Raw genomic sequence first — 27,052 nt, 5'->3', positions numbered from 1 at the left:
TTGAGAATTAGTTTTAGTTGTATTTCTAATACAGATATAGTATTTATGAAATATTTATGAAATATATTGAAAAGCAGAACAAATACTTAGTGATTTGCAGGAAAAATACTAAGCACACTCCATTTCCCATGTCAATGTATTCTTTCAATATAGAATCAAAGTTAATTTTTATTACTGGATTTGAATTTTTATTTGAATTTCTAGTATTACTTTACAACCAGCTCAGTAAACAGAAAAGTAGATTTTATTATTGATTTAGGAAGAAAAACAGACCTTCACTGCCTAAATGATTTTGAAGCTATCAACAATGATTATGTAAGTTTTAGAGGATTTATCTGATTTTCCTTTTACTATGGATGATTTCATTGGTCATTTGTTTTTTGCTGAATCTCATTTTTTCTGATCTGTTAATGTTACACAGAATGGGAAAGTTGATTAGGGAGGTTATGCTGTGTTGTGTGTTAGTGATCCAGTTAGTTAAATTATTCACTGTAAATGATTACTTTGACAACTATTTTTTACTAAATTAGTCCTTTTTTTCTTCAGAGTTTTCTTTGAGGTTAGGCTAAGTATTTTCTGATAGAATTAATAAAAGAGGTTGACTTCCATCTACAGTGCTAGGTTGGATCTGAGAGCTGCCTTTCTGAATTTTCAGATGTGTATTTTCAAAACTTCTAAGTTCATTAAAACTATTCAGAGAAATTTAACTATCCACATTCAGACAGGTTGTACAGTTCTGTTGAACAAACTGCAAAATCAAGTCAATTTCCCAGACATTTTCTTTCAGAGTATTACCCGAAGAAAACAAGTATCTCCATATATATGTATGCATGTGCATAAAAACAGACACAAGGAGATACAAGTCATACTGCTATGAAATATTTCATCATTACGTTTAAATATTTTAATTATTTGGATATGTCCTGATCCAAAATCACTAAAGTCTGAAGTAAAGCTTTTATACTTTTCAAATGAAGCTACCCTGTAGACTATTTTTTAAAATAATTTTTTGGTCATAACAAACCCAATTTTAAAACAGTAAATTCTTCAGGGAACTGAATTCTTACCTTTTTATTTTTATTTGAACATTTTAAAATGTGATTCTAATCAACTGTGTCTCTGTACAGAAAAAGTTGATGCTAATTTTTTCTTTGTCTAAAGAATTCTATTTACATTGTAAATTCCTTAGGGAATAAGCAAAATTTTATTGTATTTTCACAAGACACATTTCAGATGCCTCTTCTACAATATAAATGATGTTTATCAACATTAACAGTTCTGCTTTTCAACATTTTTACTCTTCATGAACTCGTATTTCTTAATGCAAGCTTGAATATTTAAGTAACGTTAACCTCTTTTCTTTGAATAACTACAAAAGTTTAACGGATACTGAGGTTTTCCTTCCATAAGAACAGAAGCATACTCAGAAAAAGATCTATATTCAGAAAATGTGTCTGTTAAGCCTTGTGATTCAAAGGATAATAAACATAGCTATTCTGATTTTATATGAATTCAGTATTGTTTTCCATGTTCAATGATTAAATGTTAAGCATATTTAGATAATGTTCTCTCACAACTTTTAAGTCAATCTTCCTTTGAACAAATTGTTCAAGGAAGTAAAACTACTAAGCTATGCTAAGAGGACTCTCTTAGCATTCTTTCCTTAAGTCTATTGTATTTTTTTTTAAATATAATTGATTTTTTCATTGATAGTCAACAGTTACTGCCATCTCTTAATAGACGTGGTATGTGATGTCTTTGCCAGCTATCCATGTAATGTTGCTTTATGCCAAAGTTTCTCCTCTTGTTAGTTAGTATACATATAATTAGACATATATGTATTTAGAATACATGTAATTAGACCTGCAAGGTTACATTTACTTTATAACCCCTTTCAGTTGGAAACAGTTTGGAATAAAATTATTTGCTGTTGAGAACTTGTTGTCCATAACTATATATGTTGTTCTTCTCTCTTTTCAGACAGTTCTGGAGAACCTCTCAACATGAATGCTACTGACAGCGGGATCAGCAGTCTCTGTGCAATATGTGGAGACCGAGCAACTGGAAAACATTATGGTGCTTCCAGTTGTGATGGATGCAAAGGATTCTTTAGACGCAGTATACGGAAAAATCATGTTTATACATGCAGGTATTTAAAAAGTTAATCTAGAGGCACTAAATTAATGAGTGTATGCAAACATTACTTTCAGACATTTTCAGAATTTTCAGACATACATAGGGGTATTTTCAGCTTCTTTTGAAGGAATTCTAAACAGCACTTCAGATGGAGCTTGCAAGGATGTTATGTTCTTATAATGTGAAAAAAAATCCCTTTCATTTAAGTCTAATGAATTGGACCACCTATAAAAGGCTTCTCTGATATGGAATCTTTGTAGCACTATATATGCTCCTAAAGACAACATATTAAGTTAGCTTTTAAGACCTCATGAGAGTATTCTATTCATTGATGTTTTTTTTTTTACTTGTAAGACTTGCAGACAAAATGCTAAGAATGAAAAGTTACCAACAATTTAATGGGCATCAAGACAGCACTTTTTGAAAGTCTAACTTTAATTATCAAAGCTGGGCTGGATGTTTTAGATGTTTTATATCAGTTGTTTTTTCATTGTTGTTGTTTTTTTTTTTTTTTTTTTTTTTTCCTATGAATTAACTTGGTATCACTACCGGAACAAAAAATGTTTATACAAGTATAGGTACTCAGGTATCTTTTTATTAGGGAAGATCTGTTCTGTCAGAGTTTCCATGTGTCCATTGATGTGGTTGATGTCCTTGTATTACTGAAGTGCAGTCTTGGTCTTTTATTTATGATTACAAAGAATAATAGAAACACAGAACAGCTAAAGTTGGAAGGGACCTCTAGAGGTTATCTGGTCTAACCTCTTTGCTCAAGCAGGGACACCTAGACCAGAGTGCCCATGACCATATCCAGAGAGACAACCCCTGAAAACAAAACAAAACAAAACAAGAAGAAAGAAAATGAAAAAAAAAAAAATCTTGTATTTTCACTGGAAAGTGTGATTCTTAACTGATTTTTAATTTTGATTTTAAAATTGTTCTCTGCTAAGGCAGTTTCTGTAGAAAAACTAAAATTTATGAGTTTTTTTAAAGACAGATCAACTATGTAACACATCTTCCCACTTCAGTTGTGCACTGCTCTTTTAGTGACTGTTACCCTCCTTGTCAGTCTGAACGGCAACCTGTTAACTTTTCTGTGCCTAGCTGCCCAAATTGTCATTCTGCAGCTATGTGTACCATGTTTGAGGAATTGCTCTGTGCATGCCTGAGTCCTTAAGATGTCAGTTTTAAGCCATGCACAGAATATATTTGTGAGTTTAGACAGATAGATAAAACTGAAAACTTTCTTCGTAGCGTTGTTGCTGGAAATGTTGTTTGCTCCACTCTTCCTTAGATACTTAGCATTCTAATTGTGGATATATGATCATAGAATGCTTCTAAAATGGTGTAATAAGAGCTGTAGCTGAGTCCGAGTAGAGCTCTGAAGAGGATAGATCTATTTATCTAACACATACAAAAAAAAAAAAAAGGCAAAAGCAAATGGAGAGGAGGGGATGCCTCATATACATTTTCCTTAGGAACATCTGTGGATGTGCATGAGAGCCAGAAAAACTTTCTTGCAGTGTCACACTCTGTGTGTTTCCGCATCTTTATTGCATTATTCAGGTTTTTTTTCCTCCTATTTCCTGTTTGATTTCTCACCTATAATGATATTACAGGTAACTTGTTCATTTGTTAGCTCCCAGAAGTAAACTTTGCCAACCAAAGGTACTGGTTTTGCAGGAGTGGGTGGGCTGCTCTGTGCTGGTGACAGTTGACATTTTCATCAAGTATCCTATCCTTCTTCTATTAGTAGCATGTCATCCCAACCCTTTCTGAGTAGGCAGCATTTGCATATCTCACAATAAAGCATAACTCAAAAATATTCCATTCTTGCCTATTCTAATATGTATTTTATACATAGATACACACATGTGCTTGCAAAATAAGGAGGTATGAAATCTCTCAAGACTGACTGACAGGGAAAAAAAAACTGCAGAAGAAATTCTGTGGTCATAGACATAATTCTGAGAGCACAAATTAATTAGTTCTCCTCTTCAAAGCCAGAGTGGTGCTTTATTAATGCATTGTATGTTTACCTTATTTTGTCTCTGATAGATTCAGCCGGCAATGTGTTGTTGACAAGGACAAAAGGAATCAGTGCAGATATTGTCGTTTAAAAAAATGTTTTCGAGCAGGAATGAAAAAAGAAGGTAATAGACTCGTTTGTTACTTGACATGCTTAAAGTAATAGAATCTAAGTTTAAAGATTTAATCAAAATTCCAAATTTAATTAAAATTAAAAAAAAAATTAACAGCAGAATAATTAAATGGAAAATCTGGCAGCTATACTGCCTGCATGATGGATTTTTTTACTGAGGTGAAGTATGTATCATCTAATTTTCAGGTGGGTAAGCAGTTTTAATACTTTGGGCATTATCAAACATGACTGGTTTCAAGTGAATCTCAGCTGCTTAATCCATGAATCCTGGCACCAAAATTCATTGCTTTCTAAGTGCCATATGCCTGGAAAAAATTCAAAGCACAGAATTTCAGTTCTGATTTATAATTTTTTCCAAATTTCAATCATAAAATGCATGTTTTGCATTGTGTTTCTATACCCTACCTGAGCTACAGGGCTGACTTGCTTATTGTTCCCTTCATTTTAAGTGTTTGAAACTCTTAAGAAAGAAGTGTGAGGTAACTGTGGTAACTGTTAGTGGAGTGTCAACAATCAGGAATATTTCCAGTCTCGCTGGGACTTAATATGTGTACGTGAGATATACTTGTATATATGTGAGAAAAGATACTTATGCATCTACCTCAAAAAATGTGAAGAAACATGGATCTTCTGGTAATCTTGAGGACATGGAGAGAGAAAGTCAGTAGGCATATCAGAGAATTTTTATACCAAGTTGTTGGGCTTGTTGATTCACTTTCAGTTATAATGTAGTGGCAAAAGGCATCCTGATCTGGTTCAAATAAGCAGTCAGAGATGATTATTTCATTGCAAAATTTGTGTTTTTTGTGATGCTCTTTGCAACCTGTTTTATTTGGAATATGATATGTCATCTGGAAGGCCAGTCTGCAGTGGAAGTGCATGTCTGTCCTGTAACTAGACTGTATCATGATAGTTTTAGTCTAGACATTGCTTTCCTAAAATAAAGGAAGCTGTTTCTTTATGCTTTTAAGTATCTGTAGTATCATATTGCTTTGCTTGTATTCGAGTTATAGTATGAGATAACAGGAATTTTTTCCTTGTAAGTACAGACAAACAGTCTAACTAAACAGGTAGTATTGTGCTTGAATGAAATAGGTTTGATATTTTTGTGGAACACAGTTTAGTCTTCTGGAATTTGAACCATTAAAGTCAGTAACATGTCGATTATGTATATGACATAGAAAAAAAAAAAGGAAGACCTTCGTATACATAGCAACCCTAGAACTTCTGCAAAAAGCAATGCTTTGTAGACGTTCAAAAATGGGAAATAAAGAACATTTTAGCTAAGAAGGGGCATCTGGAAGTCATCTGGCCCAGGCCCCTATTTAAAACAGGTAATTTCTAGGTTCAGTCAAGTTGCTAAGAACTCTATCCAGCCAGGTTTAGATAGTCCCAAAGAGAGGGCATTTCTCAATCTCTGTCAGCAACTTTTTCCACTGCTTGACCGCCCTCACTGTGAATATTTTCTTTGTAATATCTAACTAGAATGTCTCATTTTGCAGTTAGTGTAGTCTCTATTGCCTTGGCCTTTCACTACACATATGAGAAGGATCTGGGTCTACTGAAATTAGACCACCTCCACCTTGGTCCTCTTTTTCCTATAAAATCAAATACTCTGCTTCACCTTGGACATCATGTGGATTACAGCACCATAGCCCTTCACTAGGCCCAGTTTTCCAGTGTTTCTTGCACACTGGGTAGCCCACTGCACAGTTAGCTAATGTGAACACAGGGCATATTGCTGACTCGTGTTGTAACTGAAAATATATATCCTGTTCAGAATTTTAATCTCATTTACACTATTCTGCCTCTTTCAGTTCCACTACCTATAAGGCTTCCATTTTTCCCCATATCCAAGTCATGTTTATTCAAGGCTTCCCAGCAGTAAAATAATTCAAGAGACTGAACTGTGGATTTCACTGCTCATATGCTGTTATGTACCTCTCTCTACACAATCAGATTATCTCTTATAGCATAAGTGTAGCATGGTTTGTATGATATATTCTTAGCTTGATTCCAGGAAATCACTTTCTTTCCTTCAAGGCAAAGGTGAAAAGGGCTTCAGCTGGTAGAGGCTATACAAGCCCTCTTTGAGCAAATATTCCCCCTTCATTACAGTGTCTGAACAAAGGGTCTACAAAGATAGACAATTCAGTACATCTGAAAGTGTGTATTCCCAAGAAATAATTTGCCTATCATTCCCAAGTGCTCTGCTAGTGACTTTCACTAGTGATTGGCAGAATAGCTTACTATTTTAATATTAGTTACTATTGACATTATTTTAATTAGCTATGTGACACTAAGCTTCTGAGATTAAAAGTGTTTTTTCTCCATTTTTTTTTTAAAAAGCTATGTTTTTTATCTCAGTTCTTCAGGCATATTTAGCACTTCGTATTTATCACTGCACATTTCTTATTGTGACTTTAATAAAAGGCCCATCATTGAATGTCCTTGGCAAAAAGTTACTGCTCCTCAGGAATAAACTATGTGCATTGTTCAGATAAACCCTGAAAACTATTCAGTTATTTATTTATTTATTTACTTTCTTTTTTTATTGAAGCCTTTGGAGCTGCTCACAAAACAGCAAACATATCTTTGGAAATAAAGCTGCTGCTCTTAAAAGATTATGAGATTCCTTGTGCAGTAAAAAATATTTTGATCAGTATAATTCTTTTTTTTTTTTTTTTTTTTTTCCTGGCCTAACCTTGGACATGCTCTAGGTTATAGAAGTATCTGATTGATAGTTTTATTTTTCATTCTTCCTTGAATTCAGAGGTAAGCCTTGTTGCTTCATAAGCCTTGCATGCACTGATTAAGGATTCCCTATTTAAAGTCCTTTCAACTACCTTTTTTTGTCCCCCCATGGGATAAAAGATACCTTCCTGGAACCTTTTTGGTGCTTTTCTGTTCTTTAATTTCTTACTTAGTTAATGTTCTGTAAACTGACTAGAAATTCGTTGTCGAAGTATGATATTTAAGTCTCAAAATTATTTTACTAGAATATTTAGTTCATTTTCCATTGCTGTATCAAGGTTTCTTGCAGGAAACTACCTCTCACTCAGACATTTTTCACGGTGCTGTACCTCTTGACCCATTCAGCAGTACTGAGATGTCCATTTCTGTCACTATCAGAAAGGTTCATTTATTGAAGTTCAGTTTCTAGCTACAGTTGGTTGTATTAAGTATTATACGCAAACATCATAATGTGGATAAGGACCATGAACATGTACTGTCATTCTTTCTCATTAGTTAGAGCTGAAAGCACAAAGTTTTTTGAATGCCATTCTTCTTATAATTATCTAGTAAGCCTCTGTTATGATATTGTGTGGCAATTTTTACAAGTCAATAAATGAGACAATTATTCTCTTCCAGCTGTACAAAATGAACGGGACAGGATAAGTACAAGAAGAAATACTTTTGATGGCTGCAACATTCCCTCTATTAGCACATTGTCACAAGCTGAGACACTTTCCCGTCAGGTACTGATATCTTCCATAAATTTCTTTAATAGACTTCAAGAAAATATTTTCTGTGGTTAAATACTTTCAGATTCTCATTGTATTCAATGTAATTTTAAAGATTACTTTCTTCCTACTTCCAAAATATACCCAGTTTCCTCTTTCCAATAAAGAATCAGCAACAGAATTCATTCTTAAAGCAAAGTCAATATAAAATTTCTACTTTGTCCTGGACAATATGTCCTAGGCGCCTTTCTTAATAAAGCTTTATGGTTCTTACTGCTTTTAAATCAGTTGCTGTCTCAGGCAGCTGGTGGCACCTATCTATTCTTGAGGCTTGCTTTCATATGAAACATTAGTGAAAAAATTGTCGAAACCCATTAAATTTCTAATGGGTGTGAACACTCATTTCCTTACATTCTTTTGAAAATCCCATTTTCAGTATCCTTAGGTATTATAAATAAGGCAAACAGAAGTGTTCCAACTGCAAACTCTTTTCTCAGCTTTCTTTTAAATTTTCTTTGTCTCATCTGAACTTCATTTTCTTTTTCTTCTTTTTTTTCCTATTCAATCAATTGCTGAATGGAACAGTCTCCAGCCCTTTTCTGCAACTGAGATAAATCATGGTCATTGATTCTGCATTCTTGCACCTCTTGCTAACTTAGAATTTAACTGCCACCTTTATGATTTCATGTTGACTGATTTATACATCCCCAAATGTTTTGTAATCTCATCCTTTATCAGCATCTCTCTTAGAGTGGAACTGTCTGCAGAGAATTGATGCAGGAATTGCTGGGTGATAGTCTTTGGCAGATATTGCATGTCTGGGTAGATGAACATAATGGACCTTCCTACCTTTCATAGCTATGCAGTATGAAAAATATACCTATTTTACCTCCTTAGTAATTCTTTGAACTTGCTTATTATGCTTTTTAGTATGTGCATGTGTGTGTCAGTCCCTTAATCATTTCCAACTGACTCATGCAGTTCAGGAATAAGAGCTTTCTTAAAGAGAATCACATCCTCAGTCTTTTCTGCCACTAAGTTCTTGTCAGCTGGTAGATTCCTGTCCTAAAACACCTCCTTGTGAATTCACACAAAAATTTATTATTCTTATTGTTTGATATGGTGTAGTAAAAGAGAATTGTTTCCAATATGCCAAACCTTAAAGGCCAAAAGGTTATTTTAATGTGATGGAAAAGCCAGGTTCTGGAGGTCCTTGTTTTTGCCTCAGTTGAATGGGCCTGTAATAGTTCAGTCCTGAGAAGGGATTTCAAGAGTTTGTTAGTGTCATACATCATACAATGGAATCATAGCAAGTCTTGGGCTGAAAGGTCCTTTAAAGACCATCTAGTTACAATTCCCCTGCTCTGGAAAGAGTTGCCACCCACCAGATCAAGGACCCTGGCCTTGGTCACCTTCAGGGATGGGGCTTCCACAGCTTCACTGGACAACCTGTTGCATACCATGCTTAAAGTAATTTCCTCCTAACATTTAACCTAAATCTCCCTTCTTTTAGTTTAAAACTGTTCCCCATAGTCCTATCACACTCAGACTGTATAAAAAGTTGGTCTCCCTCCTGTTAATAAACTCCCTTTAAGTACTGGAACTCCACAGTGAAGTCTCCCTGGACAAGCCCAGCTCCCTCAGTCTTTCTCTGTAAGAGAGGTGCTCCAGCCCTCTCATCATCCTCATGGCTCTCCTCTGGACTCTCAACAGCTCCACATCTTTCTTGTGCTAGGTGCCTCATGCTTGGATGTAGTACTCCCAATGGGGACTCATGAGGGTGGACAATCACTTTCCTTGCCCTGCTGGCCACCCCTACTTTGATGCAGCCCAGGTTACTGCTGGCTTTCTGGGCTGTAAGTGCACACTGCTTGCTTGTGTAAAACTTTTTGTCTACCACAACCCCCAAGTCCAATACTTGGTCAAGTATTTGAGCTTTGAAAATGAGGAAGAAGGTGTCATTCTTTCATTTTTTAGATCTCATATTAAAATGGGAAAAATGATCTATTTCATCCCCGAGGATTATTTGTGAGGATAAATCGTGCAATTCTCCCACAGATTGAAGGTCTTGGATTGCATAAATGTGTAAGGAAGATGCTTTACTCTCAATAAAGATATGTCACTGACATTCCTCAGGATTATAGGCATGTAGTGTTATGTTGTTTTGTTCATCAAGCTGGTGACACCCATATTTCAACCCAGAGGAGCAATGGAGAAAGAGGAAAATTGTCTTTTTTATTTCTTTGTTAAGACATGCAGTCCTAGGCGTTCATAATGAATCCCCTACAGAGGTTCACCAAGTAATTTCAGGACTCAGTCCATAATCTTGTAGTTTATCAAGTTGTATAGCAAAAGATATTGAAGGATGAAGTGTGTTTCAAGTTCATGAGTCATTATGTGTAATGATTAAAGAACCTGCATGTTCTTTTCCCTCTTGAACTAACTCCTAGTTGGTGAATGGTGATATATGTATTTTTCTGATAGATCAGAGAGCCTCCTGCTATGAGAATTTTCTTCCCAGTGTAGGTATTTTTGACTAACAATCAAGACTTTTCTGGAAAGAATGAAATACATTGAATTTCATTATTCTCTTTCTGTTTTTTGTTTTTTTTTCTAGACTAAATTATTCTACTAGATCCTACTTACCTAAACAATACTCAGTATTTTTTTCAACTTTGTTTTTGTAGAGCAGATGCCAGAAATAGACTTGTGTTTACAGCAAGGATTTCACAAATGGTCTGCCTGCAAAGAGACAATATCTTTACCTCTTTTCCTACATCACTGCCTTTGAATTATCTCTGAGGACTTTATTTTAATCTCATTGACTGCTGTATTCTCCCGAGAACTGATGTTCAGATGGTTAACTGCCATTACTATCTAAGCTGTTTTCAGTGTTTTAGGCTACTGAATTATGTAGGAAGTGCTGGGCTTTAGTTCAGAAGTGCGACTCCCTTTGACCATCTAAGGATAATGGGATTTCACCATGGGTCCCAATGGGTGATTAAACACAGATCTGAGAATGAGGAGGATATGGCAGAAGTCAACCTAAATAAGATCCACAATCCTGAAATTTGTAACTGCAAAAAAATCAAACAGTTTATTGTTATTTATTTTTTTTTAGGGATTGAAGTGGGGAAATAGCAGAGGGGTTACAGGAATAATCAAATCTCAAGATTTAAATATCCTTTCTTAAGTAAAATGTAAAGTGAAACTGTTTCAATGGTCTCATACATTACTTTGTTCTGTCCCCATTTTAACTTAAGAAGTTAGTAATGCTTTTCACTGGAAGAATTTGCTACCCATTTTCTCTTTCTTTCTTTGCCTTTCATTTTATTGCATATAAACTCTTTTTTCTAAAAAGAGATAAATTACAGCAATTTTAAAGGAAAAAAAAATGAAAACCTCAACCTAAACAAAACAAAACCCTCCTGTTTACAGACAGTGGAGGCTTTAGAATTTTTACAAGTAGTATTTTGAAGGGAGGAGATATTGTACCATGATATGAATAGCGGTAATAAATGTGAAATTAAGTTTTATAATTTTTGTGCAGACTGTCCTGTCTGTATGGTCTATATAGTCAAGAAATTGCTTAAGAGTATGTGATAACTGCTGTCATTCTTTTTTTTTTTTTTTTAGTTTGCTTTGAAAATGCAACCATATGAAATTCAACATTATTAATTTTTTTCTTTCAATATGTCCAGATCTCAATCTCCAGTCCTGGTGCAAGCACTGACATAAATGCTAAGAAAATTGCTGGTATTAGTGATGTCTGTGAATCTATGAAGCAGCAACTTTTGGTCCTGGTGGAATGGGCTAAATATATTCCTGGCTTCTGTGAATTACCACTGGATGACCAGGTACAAGAAAAGACCAAAGGGAGAACATTATAACTGTCTTTTTCTTTCTGTAATATTTTAATTATATGAGAAAACAATAATGCAGTGTCTGATCAAATACAGCTTGATACTACATGCCTGTTATTAAAATTTTTTTTTTTCTTTTTTTAAATTTTGAAGTAACACCACCATGGAAAAATAGAAGGATATGATATGGCTCTAGCCTGCTAAAAGAAAGAATCACTTCTTTAGCAAACTAGTAGTCATTTAGTGTTTTGTGCTTTCTTTTGGAAAGCAGAAATACCAAGATGAATGCAGAAATGAAAAAAATATTGTAAAAAATCGTGATTTTTTCTGATCTTCCAAAGTATTTATTTTATGTCCATCTTTCATTGTAATATAGTTTAAGGCCGCCTGTTATTTAATTTAAAGCAGATTTTCTCTGCTTTCAAAAAATAAAAGCCATAAGAATCTTGAGCAAATGCCAAACACGTGCTGATGTCACTCTGTAGCAAGTAATATTTCATATGATATAATGTACTCAAATTATATTGTAAATAACAAAAGTGTAGAGAAAAAAAATCATCAAAACATGAAGGGTTCTTCAGGGTCTTCATTACAGAGGTCTGTCTTATCATCTCATTTGTAATGCAGCTAATGTTTAGTGATTTTCAAAGCCAACCATGTTGGCACACATAGAATAAGTGTCTTCACGTTGTGGTAGGCTTGTGGTCTTGTCACCAACTTCCTGGATAGAAGATTAATTCATGGCTCGGGATCTCAGTGATGTCTGATTTAGCTTGAAAATTACTTTGAGAAGTGAAATTGAGCAATTCCTCTTTTTTTTTTTTTTTTTTTTTTTTTTTTTTTTCTCTTTAGTCTTTCAGTTTTTAACAAAGTTTCATTAAGAAGATTAGATAATTTGGTTTGAAATTAAAACTGAGTCCTTTTATATGCTTTCTCAGAAATACGGGGTTGGTTCAGACACAGAGGATAAGCCGCCACACTAGTACTTTGCTATGTTTGCAGACCCATGGAATATTATATATATGCACAACCTCAACAGACAAGTTAAAAATCTGTAAAAGAAAGAGAAATGTAGTGTTAGATCTTTAAATACAGTGTTCTACAAAATCACTGGAAGCAAGCAAAAAGCAAATTGCTAAGTTGACATAAAAATATGGAAAGGATCAGACGTCAGTAAGAAGTTACTGTCTTTACTTAAATGAAAAAAGTCATCAGTACAGATAGATAAGTTAAGGCTGAGAATGCGCTACTTCAAGAGTGCATATTTGGGAAATATTCCTGAACTTTGAATACCTTCGAAAATTAATGACAAAGGTATTGGGAGTTAAAATAAATGTCAATTTATTTATTTATTTATTTATTTATTTATTATTTTTGTGATAACTTCTTTTTAATGTGCATTGTGTGTTTATTTATCACATTAATCATCTGGTTTGTGGTGAATGATTCCTGATCTTGGAATCAGACCGTGGAACAGCCAATCTGGATGAGTCAACTCTACTGAGATACATTAAGTATTCCTAGGTTTACATCACCCATAAAGAATGGGCTTGGCTTCATAAGGAAATGCTTGCACAGAGAGAAATGTTGTGAGTTAACAGAGGTCAATGCTGAAGCTTCAAGGAGATTTTAAAAGGGAAAGTAAATAGGTGACAAAGAGTAAACTAATGATCACATTTTGTACCACCTTCCTGCTAGGAATCAAGTTTCTTCATTGTTTACTGTAGTGTATATTTTCGCATATCTGGTGTTAGGGAAAAAGCTCTTTTATGTAATGCATACAATTTTGATGACAGAAATCAAGGAGTGACAATGAAGAATTTACTATTATGGTTCATTCCAGCCCACTGGAGTCTTTGACACCAACCTAAAATTTTAGAGCAAAATTTGTTAATGAAATAAAGGCAAGGAAATAAATAGAACTGTACTGACTTAGAAGTATTTTGTAGAATTATATGTTCAAGATCATCCCCAACTGCTAGAAATGACAAGGAATGATAATTTCATTATAATATTATAATTATAAATTATAAATACAGTGTTATACAGTGGAAGGTTTTTATATTTATTTGGCATTTTACCGTATGACCTTACAGTACATGTAGCTAAAAGTACTCATGTTAATATGCATGGTAATTCATTTTGCCCTTTCTTGGAAGTTACTGCTTTATTTTCTAATGACTCTGCTATTTTTTTTAAGGTTGCACTGCTGAGAGCACATGCTGGGGAACACCTGTTGCTTGGAGCAGCAAAACGGTCCATGGCATATAAGGACATTTTACTTTTAGGTAAATATTGGTTTTATTTCAATTAATAATGATGATGATTCAGTACACTAGCAACCACGTAGTCATTTAAGTGGGACAACTGTTGTGACATAATCAAAGCAATGCATGCTGTAAATGCTAAATAGCTGTTAAAGGTATAATGTCATCTGCCCTGTTCCAGCAAAAGCAGAATACCAGAAGCCACAATTTAGAGATTTCCTAGCAAGTGATTTCCTTACGTTAGCATCATTTTTTTGTCTTTATCCCATACAAAAAAAAAAAAAAAAAAAAGAAGAAAGAAAAAAAAAAAAGAGAACTAAACAACACAATAACAACAAAAACCACCACCAGTACCAAAATCACATCTTCATTTAAGAGGAGAGATTAATTTAATAATTTCAGTCTCATGAAAACCATTTACCTGGTTCTTTCCTAAAAGGTCTTCAGAAATTATCACAGAAGATCCTATAGGCTATGAAAGTGGATGGACTGTTCCCTGCAGTTGTCTTTCCCAACATCTTTTTCACTGCTGTTTTGACAGCTGCCGTGTGTCACCATGCAGGGAGCAATCCTGTTTTTCCCTGTCATGTTGGATGTAGATACCTACATGTACAGAACACTGTGATTGTTGCATGTGTAACAAATCATGCAACAAGCATATGCTTGACCATAACCTTTGCTGGGTTTTATAGAGACCAGAGCTGTTAGCAAAGAGAACATTGTCACACTGTAGGAGCAAGTCTTCCCTTCTGTCACACAACAGAGGCACAGTCATATGATGAAATATGTGCCTGTGTGCATAATGGCATGATGAAACATTTGTTAGCAGTCTTTGACATAGCAATCTGCAAGCCTAAAGTGCACCCTACCAAAAATGTCCTCATTTAATATGTTCAATTCTTTAGCCGTTTTGTAAGAAAGTGTTGAAGTCTTATTTGGACAGCTGAAGCGAGTCAATACTACGCAGAATATCAACTCAAACTAGTTTATTCATCAGTGTTGTGGTACAAAGGAGTTTTCTGCTACTTCTTTGAGTTTGCCTTTCCATAGCTGTGATTCAGTTTGAATTTTCTTTCACACGCACCATAAGGACAGAAAGGGCTTACTCTGAAGATATTACTGGCATCAGCAATATTTTCAAATTAGAAACTATATAGATGACTTTTTTAGTCTAGTACTTTCTCTAGCTGTCACTTTACTGACAAAATTAACATAAATAATACAGTTTTATCAGGATTATTAAATAATAAGGACAAATAATGAGAAAATAATAAGCAGAAAATTGTAGTCAGCATTACCACAATCAGCATACATACTGAAGGAAGAAACAGTTTGAGGCTATGCTTATTTCTGATACTTCGAGTTTATGAGGCATTTTGGCATGGATCTCTTGTGATATGTTCATCAACTCTTCTTTCCAAAATGACTTTGTGGCTTCTGGAAGCTCTGTGGTCTTCCCACTGTTCTCACCACTTATGTTAGATGCTTTCTTGTACAGTAGTTGAGTTAAGATAATAAGATGGTGACTTACCCAAAATGGAAATTTAAAATGAAAAGAAGAGGCAAAATTGATTATTTACTGAAAGTTTTCTGATTCTTCTACATTTTGTTGGGAATAACAAGAGAATTTGTTGGATAATGAAGCATTCCTGCTGTCTTCTCTGAAAATATATCTCTTGGGATATAATGGGCAGAGAAAAAAAGTTAGATCTGTTTACTGGTGTCTTTATCTTTTGTGTAAAGGCTTGCTTATTCCATGCTTGTGCATTCAAATGTCCATCTCAGTTGCGTGGACTAGTAAGTAACTACACATGATGGCATATTTACCCACACAGTTTATTCACTAGATGAGAGCTTTAATTGGTACGTATGACTTTATTTGCATCATTAAATTTTTGTATGCTATAAAGGAGAGCTATTGAATGAAAAAATACTATTTTGATTAAGCAAAATAAAATATATTTTTGAAAATGATTTTCATCATGTAGTATATTGCATCTAAATCTTTATATCAGTCTACATGTTGGTATTCTTTCTTTCCAAGGTAACAACTATATAATCCATCGCAACAGCACTGAAGTGGAGATCAGCCGAGTGGCAAATCGAATCCTAGATGAACTAGTTCGACCCTTCCAGGAAATTCAGATAGATGACAATGAGTATGCTTGCTTGAAAGCCATTGTGTTTTTTGATCCAGGTACATTCCTGAAAATATATATCAGAATTATTGTTAATTATTGATTTTGTTCAGATTACATTTTAAGTGATTTTTGTTGATATAGCATGTGCTCATGATATCTAGCTGGAAGGAAAAGAACAAAATGGGAAAAAAAAAAAGTAAGACACTCCAACCAAATAAAAATTTACCTTGATTGTATGCTTTTGTCATTTTTCAGATGCGAAAGGCCTGAGTAATCCAATGAAAATTAAGAACATGCGGTACCAAGTCCAAATCAGTTTAGAGGATTATATCAATGACCGTCAGTATGACTCCCGAGGAAGATTTGGAGAGCTTTTGCTTTTACTGCCTACACTCCAGAGTATCACTTGGCAAATGATTGAGCAAATACAACTGGTTAAACTATTTGGAATTGTTAAAATTGACAGTTTGCTTCAGGAAATGTTACTTGGAGGTAAATAAACAACATCTCAAACTTACCATGCTGTATTCTGTTGAATTTAGCACACTGAGATGCTAAGAGAATCATGATGTAAGCAAGCACTTTGACCAGTACCACACTAACTGAGCTTCAAGTCATATAATCGTTAGCTAAATGCTTGTCCTGTCTGCTCATCTTGTTCCCTCAGTCCTACAGCCTCAGATCGTGCTTTGTACTTCATAGTCTTTTCTGGATTTTTAGACACAGAATTCCCGTGACAGATTATAGAATTCTTACAAATATTTCAAGAAGTCCGCTGTTAATGCAGTCAAAACAGTGCAAATAAATACAGTGCTTAATGTGGTTGAAATCTGGTTAAATTGTTTAATGAATACCCAGAGGCAATTATTCAAATTGCCAATCAAAATATTTGCTCTGCAGAAATGTAATTATTTCAGTATAAATTGCTGGCAACAATCTGCTCTTCTAAACTGATATACGCTCATGTTATTTTTGCAGGTACTTCTAATGATACCAGTCATTTACATCATCCAGTACATCCTCACTTAGCCCAAGATCCATTAACTGGCCAAACCATCCTCATAAGTTCAATGTCTGCTCCTGTACATGCAGAACAGATTTGTAAGTAATTTCAAGTTAGCCTTCCATCATAACATTTCAGTCTTACAGTTTAACATATTAATTAAAATGGTGGCCTGTCAGTGCTTATAGAGTTATTTCATAAAGAATAAAATAATTGTGCATTAAAAACATGTTTGTTAACATGTGATAACTAAGAGTGTTTGACTTGAATTTAATCTAATTTTAACAATTTAGCACCATTCTGATACATCGTTGGTTTTATGTGCACAATTTCCGATGAACTGAAATCTGCAATAATGTCCTATTTGCCTAGTATGACAAATGTAGAAGAACTGTATTTGGGGTCAGTAGTATGTATATATGTGTGCAGAATTGTACAGAATATAAAAAAGTGCAATTCTTTCTGAATTCTTTTTCAGCAACACCAGAGACTCCATTACCTTCTCCTCCTCAAGGCTCTGGACAAGAATACAAAATGTCTTCAAATCAGGCTTCAGTAATTGCACAGCAGTCTATTTTGAAACAAAAATCATTGTGATAATATTTCTTGGTCTTGCTCTTCCTACCTTCCTTATTTCCCCCATTCTTTCCCTTCAGTCCTCCCTCCTTCCATTCCTACTTCCTTTTTATGCACTAGATAATTTGGTAGGAAACTTGCACATTTAAAATCTCAGGATGATAAAGGAGTTTATTTCCCCAGCAGCCACTACTGTGGGTGTTTCTTGAGACCCTTTATGATTTGGAAAGTAATACTCAATGTTCTGACTGCTATGCAGACTGTAACTCTGGACACTGCAGTCTGATAAAAATGTATAAAGGTTGATGTTATTTTTAGATCTTTTAAATGCACAGATTCATTTTTTTTTTTTTTATTTTCTGTTTTAGTTGTCATCTTTATATTATTGTTTTAGTTGTGTACATAACTTTTTTTTTCATTGTGACTGAACTGTCTAGGGATTGTTTACCTGTGAATTGTAGGCATGAAAAAGTGCATTAGTCAAACCAAAGCCAAGATTCCAAAAACAAAGCACATACACTGAATAAAAACGAGGAAATGCTGAATGGATAGAAGTATTCAGTACGTTTTCAAAAATACTGATTTGAAAGAAGCATCTCTTTCAAGTAAAATTTCAACAAAAGAGTTGAATCCTCCATGCAGTGAATTTGTATGAATCAGAGGGAGGGCTTGCCATGTGCGAAGATGTTTGAGAACTCTTTGAAATCTACATACGCAGTAATGTCTATATTACTCAACGAGACAGTACCTAGGCATGGATGTATAGACACCAGAGTGCTATCATTTATATTACTAAAGAGTTAAAAAGGGGTCTGAATTTTTTTATGGTCAGCACTGTTTCTCTCCCAGACTATTTCTCAGGGCATTTTGGGAATTAGGCCTGTCTAGGGACACTTTTTACTGTGCACTTGCAATATTGCCATTTTTCTTTACAGTGAATAACTGTAGAAACATGTCCAGGCCATGTCAGTTGACCTCAAGACTGGAGTATATAGACTTTGTACTGTTTAACTTACTAATGTAAATGTAGCCATTGTGTTATTTGTCTGACTGTCTGGTGAGTGCATGGCAATCACTCTAAACTTTACCTACAGAATAACTGTATCAGAGCTGCTCTGAAAGTAATACCTCCTATTTTATTATGCTGTATCACAACAGCAGAGGTGGATGTTGGTAGTATGGCAGTAGAGATGAAACCTTACCACCAATAATCCATTGTGTTTTGTTGCCATGTGATGGATATCAGTGGAGAGGCAGTCTGATATGTCTGACATAGAAGCGTGTGTGAAGCAAAAGTATGGAATTGAATTCCTTCATGTGGAAAAAATAGCACTTATTGACATTCATCAACACTTGCTTAATGTTTATGGAAGCCAAACAGTGGTTTTGAATGCAGGGATGCAATGTGTGCATTTCAGCACTGGTGAAAGCAGTGACAGTTTTCTGGACCACCTGATGTCACTACTATGAGCCTGAGTCAAAATGGCAGTCCATGGAGTAGACACATGAAATTCTTTACAGAAGAAAAAGTTCAAGATTCAGCCTTCCGCAGGAAAGGTGATGTGCACTATCTTTTGGGACAAAAACGGGGTGATTCTTCTGGATTTCCTGGAACCTGGACAAACTATCAACTCTGACAGCTACATCATGAGACTGACTAAGTCAAAGGTTCAAACTTCCAGAGTCAGACCACAGAAGAAGACAGTGTTTCTCCTGCAACACAGTGCCAGTTAGAACATCATGGAAAACATAACCAATCTGGGCAGCACTGTCATATCACACCCACCATATAGTCTAGATTTGGTGACTTTTGACTTCCATCTATTTGGGCTGATGAAAGATGGACTACATAGCCAACATTTTTCTATCAACAGTGTCAAGAAACTGTGAAACAGTGGATTATCTCCAGTGGTGCATATATTTATGGGTGTGGCATGCAGGCTCATGTTCATCACTGGCAAAAATGCATAGCTAAAGCTGGTGACTGTTGAAAAATAGCATTTTGTAGCTGAGAATTTGGTCCATCAAATAATGTTTTTGTACTCCTGTTGTAGTTTCCATGAAAGAAATAGGAGGCATTGCTTTCAGAAAGAACTACATATTTATATTGTAGACCTATGTCTGGAGACAGATGATTTGCTAACTAAAGTGATAGACATGCCTGAATTCAACTCCAAATGTTCCTCATTTGAGCCATGGTATTTCAAGCTATGAAGATAACCAGCACACCATGTACTTTCCATTCGGATTTTCAGGTGTTTGGTATGAATTGACTTACTGTGATGAGTCCCCCTTGACTCCTTTCTTTCCCAGTTTTGAAGAATCCAGAATTGATTGAAATTTTCCTTCTGGAGTCTATATTAACTGATCTAGATATAGACCCTCTGTCAGTTTGCACAAAGGGGCTGTTGTGACACATGCTCACATGGGCATATATTCATTAAGAATTTTTGAAAATTATCTCTTATAAAACATGAAGTGATTATTTTGTTCATACAGTAGTGATATCGTAAGAAAATTGCCACTTTGCACATTTTATTTATTCCAGACAGCAAAGCCTTTCTTTACTTCAAAGTAGGTGTTTGTTTGTTTGTTTTTCCCCCCAGAAGCTATATACAAAGTAAACAGAAAAAATATTTGCAGTTTGCTGAACCATGGCAAAGATGAAATACAATGGGGTCAGAAATTCTGCAAGGTGAGAAGTTGTTCATCCTGAATCAGACATTTGCCTTAATCACAGCATCCAAAGATGGTATAATTAAACCACTGGCCTTTAAAGTTACTTTGCATACTTTTTTCTTTTTTTTTTTTGTAGGCAGAAAATACACAGTAAATATTGAGATGACCTAAACATTTAAAGGGCTTTAATGAAAATACATTTACCACAAGGTAGATGCTGTGTTTCTTCTTGTTATTTTGAAGCAGTTGCTTTTGTACTTAGATCTGCATACAATAGCTCTTAAAGTTTACCTTTTGCTTTATAGAATGCGTTTTTCTTTTTGCTGGTTACTGGTTGTTGTTGGTTTTTTTGTTTTTCTTTTTGTTTTTTTGCTTGTTTTTTATCAATTCATTGCTCTTTTTACTAGACCCTTTTAGTGAGACTTTTTATGACAGAATAAAGTATCAAAGTTTTGCCATTAACTTTAGGGGTATCAGAACTGTGCTGTTTCTCCATGTAGTCCACCAGCTTTCTCACTTTGTGAGAAAAAGGATAAAGCATACATGAGACACCCAAATGTTGACTGAGGTCACTTTTGTGATCCTCTCAGAAAGTGAATGTTTGGCTGTGGCTGGATATGTGTGACTTTTCTGGGTGAGATTAAATAAGCCAGTTTTGTGAATATGACAGGATCGGTCTGACTAAATAAAAGTAACTTGAAATATAAAATGGCCCCCATGTTAGGACACCCTGCCTTATATAAGCAATTAACGTAATAACATAATGGGTTTAGTTTTCACACTGTTGTTTAGATATTAAATGTACAATAACATGGTTTCACACACTGCCAAAATGTACTGGATGAAAAACATACTTTAGTATTTTATCTTACTAAAAGATGTTATCTATTTTGTACAATATATTACATTTTTGAATAAGATGAACACCACTGTAATTTATTGGGAAAAGCTGATTTATTTTATAACTGTAACATTATTTTTGTAAGCTTAATTATTCAAAATCAAAAATGATTATCTTTGTTAAATATTAAATTATAATAAGATGTAACTTTATATGTTTGAACTCTGATACCAAGTTTTTGTGTTGAGCATTTGGAATTGAAATGGTTTCTGGAAATATTTCAAATGGACTGTTTTTCATCAAAATTCAATAAAGAAAAATGAATGATCCAAATGACACGTTTGCCTTTGTTAATTATTATTCTTTTACTATTTACATAAACATCGATGACACTTTCTATTGCTTATCTTATGAATAGGCATAAAACTGTAACATGCTTTCATCTGTGCAGTATTCACAGAATCACAAAATGGTTGAGATTGCAGGGAACTCTGGAGGTCATCTGGTCCAACTCTCTTGTTTAGGCAGGATATTGAAATCATATGAAAGAATATAATGGCAACATTTTAGTTGATTCTCCTGTAACATGACAAAGTATTACATAGGTATGTTTTTCAGTTTTTAATTCTGCCTCAGAAAAAAAAAAAGAAGCATGTGCTTAATGCCATCTGTATTTAAAATGAAGCATATGTTCAACAGCATTTTCTCTTTTTTTCTGGGCAGGGATAACTTAATAAATCACTCCCTTTTGTTTCTTAGAGCATTGCTACTTAGGTTAATGTAGTTACAGCTATTCTATTTACTTTCTAGGTAAATACATTTAAAACTCAAACTGATTTTTTAATATAGACCTTTTTATATAAGCAGTATCTCCTAAGTTTTGAAAAGTATTTTTACTGTGTATAGATATTCCGTAGAAGTAGATTTGAGGAATTTTTGGAAGGTAGGAAAGAGGGAAATAACACAATAAATTGGGGTAATTGCTTTTGCTCAAATACCTTCTACTTCTTTTGTGCTTCTGGACAAATCTTTCACGGGAGGAAGAAGAAACTGCACTTATGAATGCTGGAGGTCTCCAGGTCCCATTGAGAATGATATGTTTCTGGCTGATTACTCTAGATAAAGGGTTTATGTGCTTTTTACTCATAAATGCTAAGTTGAATGAAAAAAAATATATATACGATTTTAAACAGTATAAGAGATTTTCTTTCAGCCTAAGTGGAGCCTAAATCTTCAATGACATGAAGTGCTGATAGACAGACCCTTCTTTAAGGATTTCCATAAATGAAGTTTAGAAACAACCTCAAGAAGTGAATCAGGAGCATTTATTTTGCAGAAAGAGGTGGACATATTAGTTTTCAGGTCAAATCACTGTATAGCATTTCTCCCAGTTAAGGAGTTCTGAATATGGTTGAAGGTATTTATTGAATTTCAGAAACCTTCTGTGACAGAAAATTTGATATTTCCAGAATAAAAAAATAAAATCCATTACAGCTCTCATTTACTATTTTTCTACTTAGCAGTCCTGTTTTCATTTGAAGATCTGTGCCAGTCCATGACAGTCTAAAACATGTCTTTCCAAGACACAATTTCTAATTATGTACCTCCAATATTTGTGTTATTTATGGAATCATAAAATGGCTTGGGTAGAAAGGAACCTTAAAGATCATCTGGTCCCAGCTCCCCTACCATGAGCAGGGCTGCCATCTGCTAGATGAGGCTACCCAAAGCCCCATCTAACCTGGCCTTGAACATCTCCAGGCACAGGGCATCCACAGCTTCTCAGCGCAAACTTTCAGTGCTTCACTGCTTTCATAGCAGTAAATTTCTTCCTGATACATAATCTAAATCTACCCTCTTTTGGTTTTAAACTGTCATCTCTTTTCTGGTCACTACAATACCTGATAAAGTGTGTTTCCCCATCTTTCCTCTAAGTCCCCTTCAAATATTTGAAGGCTACAAGGAGGTTTCTCCTGCAGAAGCTGGCAGCCCTTGACTTGGACAGGTACACTCTTGGCTGGATAAAGAACTGGCTGGAGGGCTGGGCTCAGAGAGTGGTAGTGAATGGAGCTAAATCCAGCCGGCGACCAGTCATGGGTGGTATTCCCCAGAGGTCAGTGCTGGGGCCTGTCCTCTTCAATATCTTCATTGATGACTTGGATGAGGGCATTGAGTGCAACCTCAATTTTCTGACACCAAGTTGGCTGGAAGTGTCTATCTGGCTGGGGGTAGCGAGACCCTACAGAGGGATCTGGACAGGCTGGATGGCTGGGCTGAAGCCAACGGGATGAGTTTCAACAAGGCCAAATGCTGGGTGCCACACTTTGGCCACAACCCCAGGCAATGCTACAGGCTTGGGGCAGAGTGGCTGGAGGACTGCGTAGAGGAAATGGATCTTGCTGGTACTGATTGATGCTAGGCTGGACATGAGCCAGCAGTGTGCCTGGGTGGCCAAGAAGGTCAATGGCATCCTGACTTGCATCAGGAACGGTGTTGCCAGCAGGAACAGGGCAGTGATTGTCCCCCTGTACTCAGCTCTGGTGAGGCTGCACCTTGAGTACTGTGTTCAGTTTCGGGCCCCTCACTGCAAGAAAGACATTGAGGCCCTGGACTGGGTTCAAAGAAGGGCAACAAGACTGGTGAGGGGTCTGGAGCACAGGCCTTATAAGGAGCGGCTGAAGGAGCTGGGAATGTTCAGTCTGGAGAAGTGGTGGCTCAGGGGAGACCTTATTGCTCTCTACAACTACCTGAAGGGAGGCTGTAGTGAGCTGGGGGTTGGCCTCTTCTCTTGCGTAACTGGTGATAGAACTAGAGGGCTTCAAGATGCACCAGGGGACATTTAGGCTGGACATTAGGAAATACTACTTCTATGAAAGAGTGGTCAGGCACTGGAATGGGCTGCCCGGGGAGGTGGTGGATTTACCGACCCTGGAGGTGTTCAAGGAACATTTGGACGTTGTGCTGAGGGACATGGTTTGGTGAGGACTATTGGTGATAGGTGGACTGGATGATCTTGTAGGTCTTTTCCAACGTTGGTATTTCTGTGATTCTGTGATTCTGTGAAGTCTCCCAAAAACTTATCTACTCTAGACTAAATAACCTCAGCTCTCACCCTTCTTCATAGGAGAGATATTCCTCTGTTCATCTTTTTCTCCCTCCTCTAGCTCTGCTCCAACAAGTTCATGTCTTATGCTACATGCCCCAGAGCTGAATACAATACTCCAGATGGTTTCTCACAGAACAGAATATACATGGAAAACAAATTTATAAAGCCACATTTTCAATTAATTCTTTCATAAATCTGTGCTGTTTTGCAAATGTATACTTTTTTTTATATTTTCCCTGATGTAGAGCCAGTAGATTTCTTCTTTCCCTTTATATCCCAAACAAAGAATAAACTACTTTTTCTAAACCTTTAAGTCATTGTGCTAACAGGTTTCTTCCTCTTCTGTCTGGTTTGTAATACAAAAAGAAAGGAGACATAGTCTTGATCAAGGCTAGTGTTGATCATTACTTCCTTCTGGTTCCTTATTCTTTTGTGATAAATCCAAATATTCCAATTAATCATGATGTCTATTTGGAAACGTCTAAAAATTGAAAATTTAAGCTTGAATACACAGAAGAATAAGGAAAAATATCTTCAAGATTTCTTCCATACAAAAAAAAAAAAAAATTAAAACACATAATTGATTTCCAATCAAAATTATAAATATTTATGATAGAGTAAGAAAATAAAAGAGGAGTGTAATATAAACACCTATGCAATGAAAGAGACTTGAAGTCTTTTCTTACAAGATGGAAGGAGGTAAATCATTCTCGTTCAATGTCATCGTATCTAAATAGCTTCTGAAGAAGATGAGATCATCTAATCAAGATGAGAGAACAAAAGTTACACCTAAAAAGCGTTCTGACAATGATTATCTCTGTTCCTTAAAGTTGCTGAGGAGCTATAATTGCTACTGAACACTATTTGGCAGTTCATCCCAATTAAGAATCAGTCAAAGGTATCGCATTAGCACTAGACTTACTGGCAGTTCTGACAGGGTTGTCAGCTCCTCACTCACACTGCTGTACAGGTCACACCACAGCAATATGGCCTATCACCAGCACATCACTCTTCATTGCAACCACTGATAATTCTGGGCCTTTCTACTTGCAGCAGTGATTATCATTGGTATCTTAACAGAGAGAGGTGTTCTCCATAGGGAAAACAGCAGGAAGTGCTGTTGAAGATTTCACTTTAAGCAGTCTGATCTAGGGATGGTTCCATCTGAAGTGTAGGCACTGTGCTCTGAGTTTAGAGGTGAAAGCCTAGATATCCACATTAAAAAAAAAACGAAAAAAAAAAAAACAACCTCCTCAAATTTTGTCTGAATAACCCTGGTTGGTCTCTGTAATAAATTTTATTATAATAAGAAAGTGCTCTGAATAGTTGAGAACATTGTGTTTTATAAGGCTCAGCAGCTCTGTGGGATTTGGCCACACACAAAAAAAACCTCTTCCGCTTTTTTGTTAGCAAGTAACACTAAGAAGCACTTGCTGTTTCAGATTTAGAATCCCAGATGTCTTCATGGAAATGTAGTGAGAAAGACTGCATGGGCAGATGTGTCTCTGGAAGTGAAAAAAAGCCTCACAAAGTTAAAAAAGATCATGATTGGTAGAAGAAAAATATTTTAAAAGAATACATAATGTGTACTACAGTCTTTTAAGGGAATTAAGTAGAACAAGGAAGGAAATAAGGTCTGGATAAATCTGGTACCATCATCAATTCCATGAAGACATGAAAACCTCTAGAGTGAAAGTAAGAAATTACACAACCTTGCTGAGGAACATTTGTTTGTGGTCTAAGCTATTGCTTGTTCCTTTCAAACATAGGGTTTAAGTTGGTACAGCTGATCAGTTTACATTTATTTTTATTGAGCAGGTCCTGGAGCATAACCTTGCAGCTTAGCATGTCTTCTCATGCACTCAGACAGAAAGCTGGCTGTCACTGGGGCTGCTGTGCAGGGAGGCCTGAGTTCATACTGCAACCCTGCTCAAGAACCCTGCCTCTAAGTATTATTTAAAAGCGTTTCTTGTCACTGAGCACTAGCACCATGGAAATGAAATGGCACTCTTCATATAGTCCACGGCAGTGTTTTCTGTCACCATTCCATTCATCATAGGGGCACAGTAGTGACACAGCTGAATCTGCCAGTTGCATCATCTGACCGCTTATCCTGGAAAAGCTCTACGAGCTCCCCCATTTTGGAAACATCATAGGACAGGAAACACAGTGCAAATGCTTAGCCAGGAGTCACAGTCACTCTGTGAAGTGATAACAACAGCAGCTGATCCAGCACGTTAACTCATACTTCATTTTATGCTTCTCATATACCAATTGATGCAAGGTAAAAGCACAATCAAATTGTAGTTCAGTTGTGTACAGAGTCAGCATTTGAATTTGATACAAATGTGGAGAAAAGGGGTGTTGGAACTGATGATGTACCCACCTGTTACATCCATAAGAGATACTGGCTGAAGTCAAACTAGTTATCTGCAGAGCCCTTGTGTCTCCTCTTAGAATGGCATCTGTTTCCTGTCTGTTTGGAATAAAGCCAAACAGGCTGGGTTACAGCTGCCATCTAGCTATATGTGTGTCAAATTCATAAAAATCTGATTTTGAGAGCACATAAAAACTTTGTTTTTTAGCCTATGCATTTTACTGCTTAAATGCAGCTTTGTTATACTTCGAACAGCAAAAGGTTTTTTACCCCCCCCCCCCCTTTTTTTTACCCCCTCACAACTAAATGAATTTTCATGAATATGACTGCACAACAAAGCATCCCATTTTTCAGTTGCCTTTCTTTTGTAATTTAAATAATGCAAGCATATGAACATAGAGATTTTGCATTAAGAGGCAAAGGTAATCTCACCAATAG

At 35.7% G+C, this 27,052-nt stretch overlaps 1 protein-coding gene across 4 annotated transcripts in view; it reads left to right on the top strand.

Annotated features, from left to right (window-relative positions):
* HNF4G (hepatocyte nuclear factor 4 gamma) overlaps positions 1-20,422 on the top strand; it is a 59,271-nt gene extending 38,849 nt beyond the window's left edge. For all 4 annotated transcript variants that reach the window (XM_048938643.1, XM_048938645.1, XM_048938644.1 and 1 more), the window contains 9 exons: positions 1,981-2,149; positions 4,195-4,289; positions 7,670-7,776; positions 11,463-11,618; positions 13,825-13,912; positions 15,936-16,088; positions 16,288-16,524; positions 17,011-17,133; positions 17,514-20,422. In XM_048938643.1, the coding sequence (XP_048794600.1) occupies positions 2,004-2,149; positions 4,195-4,289; positions 7,670-7,776; positions 11,463-11,618; positions 13,825-13,912; positions 15,936-16,088; positions 16,288-16,524; positions 17,011-17,133; positions 17,514-17,632 (1,224 nt within the window). In that variant the 5' untranslated portion in view covers positions 1,981-2,003 and the 3' untranslated portion in view covers positions 17,633-20,422. The remainder of the gene's footprint in view (positions 1-1,980; positions 2,150-4,194; positions 4,290-7,669; positions 7,777-11,462; positions 11,619-13,824; positions 13,913-15,935; positions 16,089-16,287; positions 16,525-17,010; positions 17,134-17,513) is intronic.
* The last annotated feature ends 6,630 nt before the right edge of the window (positions 20,423-27,052 follow it).

The sequence above is a fragment of the Lagopus muta genome, chromosome 3 (assembly GCF_023343835.1).
Source record: "Lagopus muta isolate bLagMut1 chromosome 3, bLagMut1 primary, whole genome shotgun sequence".
Taxonomy (NCBI): domain Eukaryota; kingdom Metazoa; phylum Chordata; class Aves; order Galliformes; family Phasianidae; genus Lagopus; species Lagopus muta.
The sequence above is the reverse complement of the archived record's forward strand: the minus strand, read 5'-3'. Positions and strand labels throughout refer to the sequence as shown.